The sequence below is a fragment of the Onychostruthus taczanowskii genome, unplaced genomic scaffold (genome assembly GCF_017590055.1).
Source record: "Onychostruthus taczanowskii isolate IOZ18803 unplaced genomic scaffold, ASM1759005v1 scaffold812, whole genome shotgun sequence".
Taxonomy (NCBI): Eukaryota; Metazoa; Chordata; class Aves; order Passeriformes; family Passeridae; genus Onychostruthus; species Onychostruthus taczanowskii.
Window position 1 is genome coordinate 1 of NW_024506025.1, and position 9,759 is coordinate 9,759.

Sequence of the window (9,759 nt, forward strand, 5' to 3'; positions counted from 1 at the left end):
ACGAAGACGAGGACAAAGATGATGAGGATGGAGACGAGGACGAATGACGATGATGATGACGAAGGGGATGAAGGTGAGGCCTCCACCCGCAGGGAGGAGCAGGCCGAGGAGGTGAAGAAGAAGAAGAAGGACGACGAGGAGGACACGATCCCGCCCGAGATCTGGGAGCTGCTCAAGGGCGTCACCAAGAAGAGCGAGTACGAGCGCATCGCCTTCCAGTACGGCATCACCGACCTGCGCGGCATGCTCAAGCGCCTCAAGAAGATCAAGGTAGGATGAAGAGGAGGAAGATGAGGAGGAAGGGCGGGAGGAGGAAGCTGAGGAAGACGAGGAGGAGGAGGAGGAGGAGGAGGAGGATGAGGGGAAAAAGGAGGAGGAAGGGCAGGAGGAGGAAAAGGAGGAGGAGGAGGAAGGCAGAAGGAGGAGGAGGAAGACGAGGAGGAGGAAGGGCAGGAGGAGGAGGAGGAAGGGCAGGCAGAGCAAGAGGAGGAGGAGGAAGTAAGGAGGAAGAAGGCAGGAGAAGGAGGAAGGGCGGGAGGAGGAAGAGGAGGAGGAGGAGGAAAAGGAAAAAGGGCAGAAGGAGGAGGAGGAGGATGGGATGAAGATGACAATGGGGATGGGATGAAGATGAGGATGAGGATGAGGATGAGGATGAGGATGAAGTCAGGAATGGTGTCAGGATGAGGACAACTTCGGGACAAGATGAGGATGAGGATGATGATGACGATGGCAATAACGATGGGGATGGGATGAGGCCGACTTTGGGATGAAGATGATGAGGGTGAGGATGAAGATGAGGATGAAGATGAGGATGACTTCGGGATGAGGATGAGGACCGGAACAGGGCTGGGATGAGGATGACTTTGGGATGAGGATGATGAGGATGAGGACGAGGATGATGAGGATGACTTTGGGATGAGGATGATGAGGATGAGGACGAGGATGATGAAGACGACTGGGATGAGGACGAAGAGGACAGGGATGGGATGAGGATGAGGACGGGGTTGGGACAAGGGCAGCTTTGGGATGAAGGTGACGAGGACGAGGACGAAGATGATGACAATGACGATGCCGATGACAATGATGCTGACCATGACCATGTCAATGACCGTGACCATGATGACCACGGCCATGCCAGTGACCACAATGACCATGACCATGCCAATGACCACAATGACCATGGCCACGATGACCATGACCATGATGATGGCCATGACCCTGATGACCACAGCCATGATGAACATAACCATGACCATGACCATGATGACCATGATGATGATGACCATGATCATGGCCATGATGGTGACGATGGCCATGATGATGATGACCATGATGACCATGGCCATGATGATGATGACCATGATCATGACCATGATGATGATGACCATGACGATGATGACCATGATGACCATGATGATGATGACCATGACCATGATGACCATGATGACCATGATGGTGATCATGACCATGATGATGATGACCATGGCCATGATGACCATGATGCCCATGATGATGATGACCATGATGACCATGATGATGATGACCATGATGACCATGACCATGATGATGATGACCATGATCATGACCATGATGATGATGACCATGACGATGATGACCATGACGATGATGACCATGATGGTGACTGTGATCATGACCATCATGATGATGACCATGACCATGATGATGATGACCATGATCATGGCCATGATGGTGACCATGACCATGATGATGATAGCCATGATGACCGTGACCATGACCATGACCACAATGACCATAGCCATGATGACCATGATGATGATGGCCATGATGACCATGACCATAACCATGATGACCACTGACCATGATGATGATGGCCATGATGATGACTGTGATCATGACCATGATGCTGATGACCATGCCCATGACCACGATGACTATGGCCATGATGACCATGATGATGATGACCATGACCATGACCATGATGACCATGATGATGATGACCATGACCATGACCATGATGACCATGATGATGATGACCATGACCATGACCATGATGACCATGATGATGATGACCATGACCATGACCATGATGACCATGATGATGATGACCATGACCATGACCATGATGACCATGATGATGATGACCATGATGATGATGACCATGATGACCATGACGATGCCCATGACCACGATGACCATGGCCATGGTGACCATGGCCATGATGATGATGGCCATGACCATGATGATGATGGCCATGATGATGATGACCATGATGATGACCATGACCATGACCATGATGACCATGATGATGATGACCATGACCATGACCGCAACCATGACAGTAGGGATGGAATGAGGATGGAGAGCATGGGGATGGGATGAGGATGAAGATGAGGATGAGGATGAGGACAGGAACAGGGTCGGGATGAGGATGACTTTGGGACGAAGATGATGAGGACAAGGATGACGAGAACGAGGACAACGAACTGGGTGGATTTTGGGAGAGGGGAGAGGCTCAAGCGCCTCAAGAAGATCAAGGTGGAGCGCAAGAAGAGCCAAGGTGTGGGAAATTTGGGGGGAATCTGGGGGATTTTGGGAGAATCTGGGGGAATTTTGGGAAAATTTATGGAAATTTTGAGGATTTTGAGGAAAATTTTGAGGATTTTGAGGAAAATTTTGAGGGAACTTTGTGGAGATTTGGGGGGATTTTGAGGGGTTTTGGGAATTTGGGGAGGCTCAAGCGCCTCAAGAAGATCAAGGTGGAGCCCAAGAAGAGCGAAGGTGCGGGAAATTTGGGGGGAATTTGGGGGATTTTGGGAAAATTTATGGAAATTTTGGGGAAATTTTGAGCAATTTAGGGAAAATTTTGAAGGAATTTGGGGAAAATTGGAGGGATTTTGGGAGAGGGGAGAGGCTCGAGAGGCTCAAGAAGATCAAGGTGGGGCCCAAGAAGAACGAAGGTGACGGAAATTTGGGGGATTTCGGGAAAATTTTGGAAAATTTATGGAAATTTTGGGGGTTTCTGGGGAAATTTTGGGGAAAATTGGGGGGATTTTGGGGATTTGGGGTTTTTTGGGTTCCCAGGTGGTTTTTGGGGTTCCCAGGTGGTTTTTGGGCTCACCTGAGCTTACCTGTGCCCCCAGCCTTCATCCCAAAGCCGCATCCCTGATGGTTCCCTGTAGGATTTTGGAGATTTTGGGGGAATTTGGGGGGATTTTGGATTTTTTGGGGTTTCCCAGGTGGTTTTTTGGGGTTCCCAGGTGATTTTTTGGTCTTCCCAGGTGACTTTTTGGAGTTCCCAGGAGGTTTTGGGGGTGGTTCCTGGGTGTTTTTTTGTGTTCCCAGGTGTTCTTTTGGGGTTCCCGGGTAGAATTTTGGGGTTCCCAGGTGGTTTTTGGGGTTCCCAGGTGATTTTTTGGGCTCACCTGAGCTCACCTGTGCCCCCAGCCTTCATCCGGAAGCTGGACCCCTGATGGTTCCCTGGGGGATTTTGGACCTTTTTTGGGTTCCCAGGTGATTTTTGGGTGTTTCCAGGTGATTTTTTGGACTTCCCATTTGACTTTTTGGAGTTCCCAGGAGGTTTTGGGGGGGTTCCTGGGTGGTTTTTTGTGTTCCCAGGTGTTTTTTTGGGGTTCCCGGGTGTTTTTTGGGGTTCCCAGGTGGTTTTTGGTGATTCCCAGGTGACTTTTGGGGGTTCCCGGGTGATTTTTTGGGCTCACCTGAGCTCACCTGTGCCCCCAGCCTTCATCCTGGGACAGGTGTGCCCCAGGGGTCCCTCAGCTGTCCCCCAGCACTCCCAAGTGTGCCCAGGGGTGGCACAGGTACCCCCAGGTGTGCTCAGGTGTGCCCCAGCTGTGGCATAGGTGTGGCACAGGTGCCCCCAGGTGTCCCCAGGTGTGCTCAGGTGTGGCACAGGTGTCCCCATCACCCCAAATGTGCCCCCAGGTGTGGCACAGGTGTCCCCAGGCACCCCCACGTGTGCCCCAAGTGGGCATAGGCACCCCCAGGTGTCCCCAGGTACCCCCAGGTGTGCCCCAGGTGTGGCCCAGGTGTGGCACAGGTGCCCCCAGGTGTCCCCAGGTACCCCCAGGTGTGCTCAGGTGTGGCCCAGGTGTCCCCAGGTACCCCCAGGTGTGCCCCAGCTGTGGCCCAGGTGTGGCACAGGTGCCCCCAGGTGTCCCCAGGTACCCCCAGGTGTGCTCAGGTGTGGCACAGGCGCCCCCAGGTGTGCCCCAGCTGTGGCCCAGGTGTGGCACAGGTGCCCCCAGGTGTGCTCAGGTGTGCCCCAGGTGTGGCACAGGTGCCCCCAGGTGTTCCCAGGTACCCCCAAGTGTGCTCAGGTGTGCCACAGGTGTCCCCAGGAACCCCCCAAGTGTGCCCAGGTGTCCCTCAGCTGTCCCCGGGCACCCCAGGTGTGCCCCAGGTGTGGCCCGGGTGTCCCCAGGCACCCCCAGGTGTCCCTCAGGTGTCCCCCAGCACTCCCAAGTGTGCCCAGGTGTGGCACAGGCGCCCCCAGGTGTCCCCAGGCACCCCCAGGTGTGCCACAGGTGTCTCCCAGCACTCCCAAGTGTGCCCAGGTGTCCCTCAGCTGTCCCCGGGCACCCCAGGTGTGCCCCAGGCGGACATAGGCACCCCCCAGGTGTGCCCAGGTGTGCCCAGGCACCCCCAGCTGTGCCCAGATGTGCCCAGGTGCCCCCAGCTGTGCCCAGGTGCCCCCAGCTGTGCCCAGCTGTGCCCAGGTGTGCCCAGGTGTGCTCCCCAGGTACGTGTTCGAGAACGTGGGCCTCAAGCGCATCCTGACCATCAACAAGTGCTCCCCAGTGCCCCTAGAGACCCCCAGGTGCCCCCAGGTGTGCCCCAGGTGTCCCCAGGTGTCCCCAGCTGTCCCCCAGGTGTGCCCAGGTGCCCCTAGCTCTGCCCAGGTGTGCCCAGGTGCCCCCAGATGTGCCCAGCTGTGCCCAGGTGCCCCCAGCTGTCCCCCAGGTGTGCCCAGGTGTGCCCAGGTGCCCCTAGCTGTGCCCAGGTGTGCCCAGCTGTGCCCAGCTGTGGCCCAGGTGTGCCCAGGTGTGCTCCCCAGGTACGTGTTCGAGAACGTGGGCCTCAAGCGCATCCTGACCATCAACAAGTGCTCGCTGGCCGACGACGCCGCGTACGAGTGCCGCGTCAACGACGAGAAGAGCTTCACCGAGGTCTTCGTCAAGGGTGAGCGCCGGCACCTGGGGGGCTCCTGGGGGGTCCTGGGGGGTCCTGGGGGGTCCTGGGGGGTCGGGTACCTGGGGCGTCCTGGGGGCACCTGGGGGGCACATGGGGGCACCTGGGGGGCTCCTGGGGGGTCCTGCGGGGCACCTGGGGGGCAGCTGGGGGGTGATTTGGGCCACCTGGGTGGGATTTTGGAGGTCTTGGAGGTGCCTTTGGAGCAGGTTTGAGGCACCTGGGGGGGCATTTGTGGGCACCGGTGACCTTCGTGAAGGGCCCCGAGGACCAGCAGGTGTCCCTGCTGTCCCCTCACCTGTCCCCTCACCTGTCCCCTGTCCCCTGCCCCTCACCTGTGCTCACCTGTCCCCTGCTGTCCCCTCACCTGCCCCCTGCCCCTCACCTGTCCCTCACCTGTCCACTGCCCCTCACCTGTCCCTCACCTGTGCTCACCTGTCCCCTGTCCCTCACCTGTCCCTCACCTGTGCTCACCTGTCCCCTGTGTCCCCTCACCTGTCCCTCACCTGTCCACTGCCCCTCACCTGTCCCTCACCTGTCCCCTGCCCCTCACCTGTCCCCTGCTGTCCCCTCACCTGTCCCCTGTCCCTCACCTGTCCCCACCTGTCCCCCATGTCCCCCAGAGCCACCAGTGACCATCGTGAAGGGCCATGAGGACCAGCAGGTGGCCCCTGCTGTCCCCTCACCTGTCCCCTGCCCCTGTCCCCCACCTGTCCGTGTCCCCCAGAGCCGCCGGCGACCATCGTGAAGGGCCATGAGGACCAGCAGGTGGCCCCTGCTGTCCCCTCACCTGTCCCCTGCCCCTGTCCCCCACCTGTCCGTGTCCCCCAGAGCCGCCGGCGACCATCGTGAAGGGCCATGAGGACCAGCAGGTGGCCCCTGCTGTCCCCTCACCTGTCCCCTGCCCCTGTCCCCCACCTGTCCGTGTCCCCCAGAGCCGCCGGCGACCATCGTGAAGGGCCATGAGGACCAGCAGGTGGCCCCTGCTGTCCCCTCACCTGTCCCCTGTCCCTGTCCCCCACCTGTCCGTGTCCCCCAGAGCCGCCGGTGACCATCGTGAAGGGCCATGAGGACCAGCAGGTTTACCTGTCCCTTACCTGTCCCTCACCTGTCCCCTGTCCCTGTCCCAGAGCTGCCAGTGACCATCTTGAAGGGCCCTGAGCACCAGCAGGTGTCCCCTGCTGTCCCCTCACCTGTCACCTGTCCCTCACCTGTGCTCACCTGTCCCCTCATCCTGTGTCCGAGTGTCCATCCTGTGTCCGAGTGTCCACCCTGTGTCCGTGTGTCCACCCTGTGTCTGTGTGTCCATCCTGTGTCTGTGTGTCCATCCTGTGTATGAGTGTCCGTGTGTCCATCCTGCGTCCATCCACACTGTCCGTGTGCCCATCCTGTGTCTGTGTGTCCATCCCCACTGTCCGAGTGTCCATCCTGTGCTCGAGTGTCCACCCCATATCCATCTCCATCTCCACTCCATCTCCACTCCATGTCCACTCCATGTCCACTCCAAATCCACCCCATGCCCACCCCGTGTCCATCTCTACACCCACCCCACGCCCACCTCACGTCCACCCCGTGCCCACCTGGTGTCCACTCCGTGTCCATCCCCATGTCCACTCCATGTCCATCTCCACACCCACCCCGTGTCCACCCCGTGTCCATCCCCACGCCCACCTGGTGTCCACCCCGTGTCCACCCCATGTCCACCTCATGTCCACACCGTGTCTACCCCGTGTCCATCTCCACACCCACCCCATGTCCACTCCATGTCCATCCCCACACCCACCCTGTGTCCACCCCATGCCCACCCCATGTCCATCTCCACATCCACCTGGCGTCCACCCTGTGTCCACCTCATGTCCACCCCGTGTCCCTCCCCACACCCCCCCCGTGCCCACCTGGTCTGTGTGTCCATCCCCACTGTCCGAGTGTCCATCCTGTGCTCGAGTGTCCACCCCATATCCATCTCCATCTCCACTCCATCTCCACTCCATGTCCACTCCATGTCCACTCCAAATCCACCCCATGCCCACCCCGTGTCCATCTCTACACCCACCCCACGCCCACCTCACGTCCACCCCGTGCCCACCTGGTGTCCACTCCGTGTCCATCCCCATGTCCACTCCATGTCCATCTCCACACCCACCCCGTGTCCACCCCGTGTCCATCCCCACGCCCACCTGGTGTCCACCCCGTGTCCACCCCATGTCCACCTCATGTCCACACCGTGTCTACCCCGTGTCCATCTCCACACCCACCCCATGTCCACTCCATGTCCATCCCCACACCCACCCTGTGTCCACCCCATGCCCACCCCATGTCCATCTCCACATCCACCTGGCGTCCACCCCGTGTCCACCCTGTGTCCACCTCATGTCCACTCCATGTCCATCCCCACACCCCCCCGTGCCCACCCTGTGTCCATCTCCACACCCACCCCGTGCCCACCCCGTGTCCTTCCCCTGTCCACCTCATGTCCACCCCGTGCCCCCCGTGCCCACCCCGTGTCGCGTGCAGGACGAAGGACGGCGTGGAGCTGACCCGCGAGGAGACCTTCAAGTACCGCTTCAAGAAGGACGGCAAGAAGCACTTCCTGATCCTCAACGAGGCCAGCAAGGAGGACACCGGCCGCTACCGCATCATGACCAACGGCGGCGAGGCCGAGGCCGAGGTCATCGTGGAAGGTCAGAGCTCCTGGGAGGTCCTGGAGGAGTTTGAGGGAACGTTCTGGAGATCCCAGAAGGTTCTAGGGCAGTTTGGGAGTTCTGGAAGGTCCTGGAAGGTTCAGGAGATGTTTGAGGGAAGGTTCTGGAGATCCCAGAAGGTTCCCAGGATGTCCATGGGAAGTTGGAAGGTTCTGGGAGGTTCTGGAGATGTTTGACGGAAGGTTCTGGAGATTCCAGAAGGTCCCAGGGATGTCCATGGGAAGTTGGAAGGTTCTGGGAGGTTCTGGAGATGTTTGAGAGAAGGTTCTGGAGATCCCAGAAGGTCCTAAGGGATATGGGAGGTTCTGGAAGGTCCAGGAGATGTTTGAGGGAAGGTTCTGGAGATCCCAGAAGGTCCTAAGGAACATGGGAGGTTCTGGAAGGTTCTGGAAGGTCTAGGAGATGTTTGAGGGAAGGTTCTGGAGATCCCAGAAGGACCCAGGGCAATCTGGGGGTTCTGGATGGTTCTGGAGGGTCCTCGAGGTGTTTGAGGGAAAGTTCTGGAGATCCCAGGAGGTCCCAGGGATGTCCATGGGAAGTTGGAAGGTTCTGGAAGGTTCTAGGAGCTCCAGGAAGGTCCAGGAGGTGTTTGAGGGAAGGTTCTGGAGATCCCAGAAGGTTCCCAGGATGTCCATGGGAAGTTGGAGGGTTCTGGAAGGTCCAGGAGATGTTTGAGGGTCACCTTGGAGAAGGTTCTGGAGATCCCAGAAGGTTCTAGGGCAATTTGGGGGTTCTGGAAGGTTCTGGAAGGTCCAGGAGATGTTTGAGGGAAGGTTCTGGAGATCTCAGAAGGTTCCAGGGATGTCCATGGGAAGTTGGAGGGTCCCAGAGATGTTTGAGGGTCACCTTGGAGAAGATTCTGGAGATCCCAGAAGGTCCCAGGGCAATCTGGGGGTTCTGGAAGGTTCTGGAAGGTTCTGGAAGGTCCAGGAGGTGTTTGAGGGAAGGTTCTGGAGATCCCAGAAGGTCCTAAGGAATTTTGGGGGTGCTGGAAGCTGCTGGAGGGGTGCGGAGAAATGTTTGAGGGAAGGTTCTGGAGATTCCAGAAGGTCCCAGGGCAATCTGGGGGTTCTGGAGGGTCCTGGAAGGTCCAGGAGGTGTTTGAGGGAAGGTTCTGGAGATCCCAGAAGGTCCCAGGGATTTTTGGGGGGGATTCAGCCGGATTTTGGGGTGCAGAGAAGCAGCTGGAGCTGCTGCAGGAAGTTCTGGAGATGTTCCTAGAGGTTCTCCCTGGGTTCCCACGGCCTTTTTGAGTTTCTCATGGATTTTTTGGGGTCTCCATGGATTTTTTTTTTGGGTCTCCATGGATTTTTTTTTGGATTCCCATGGATATTTTGGGTTCCCATGGATATTTTTTGGGTTTTTGGGGTGCAGAGAAGCAGCTGGAGGTGCTGCAGGAGGTTCTCCAGATGTTCCTAGAGGTTCTCCATGGATTCCCATGGATTTTTTGGATTCCCATGGATATTTTTTGGGGTCTCCATGGATTTTTTTGGGGTCTCCATGGATTTTTTTGGATTCCCATGGATATTTTGGGTTCCCATGGATATTTTTTGGGGTGCAGAGAAGCAGCTGGAGGTGCTGCAGGAGGTTCTCCATGGGTTCCCATGGATTTTTTTGGGTTCCCATGGTTTTTTTGGGTTCCCATGGATATTTTTTGGGGTGCAGAGAAGCAGCTGGAGGTGCTGCAGGAGGTTCTCCAGATGTTCCTAGAGGTTCTCCATGGATTCCCATGGATATTTTTGGGTTTTTGGGGTGCAGAGAAGCAGCTGGAGGTGCTGCAGGAGGTTCTCCAGATGTTCCTAGAGGTTCTCCATGGATTCCCATGGATTTTTTTGGGTTCCCATGGATATTTTGGGTTCCCATGGAT

The 9,759-nt window shown here is 57.4% G+C and overlaps 1 protein-coding gene across 1 annotated transcript; it reads left to right on the forward strand.

Moving 5' to 3' along the window:
• The first annotated feature begins 6 nt into the window (after nt 1-6).
• LOC121346540 (myosin-binding protein C, fast-type-like) lies at nt 7-3,452 on the forward strand. Its single transcript, XM_041424423.1, has 3 exons — nt 7-270; nt 2,739-2,760; nt 3,427-3,452. The coding sequence occupies exons 1-3, from the start codon at nt 19-21 to the stop codon at nt 3,450-3,452; spliced, it is 300 nt and encodes a 99-aa protein (XP_041280357.1). The 5' UTR covers nt 7-18.
• The last annotated feature ends 6,307 nt before the right edge of the window (nt 3,453-9,759 follow it).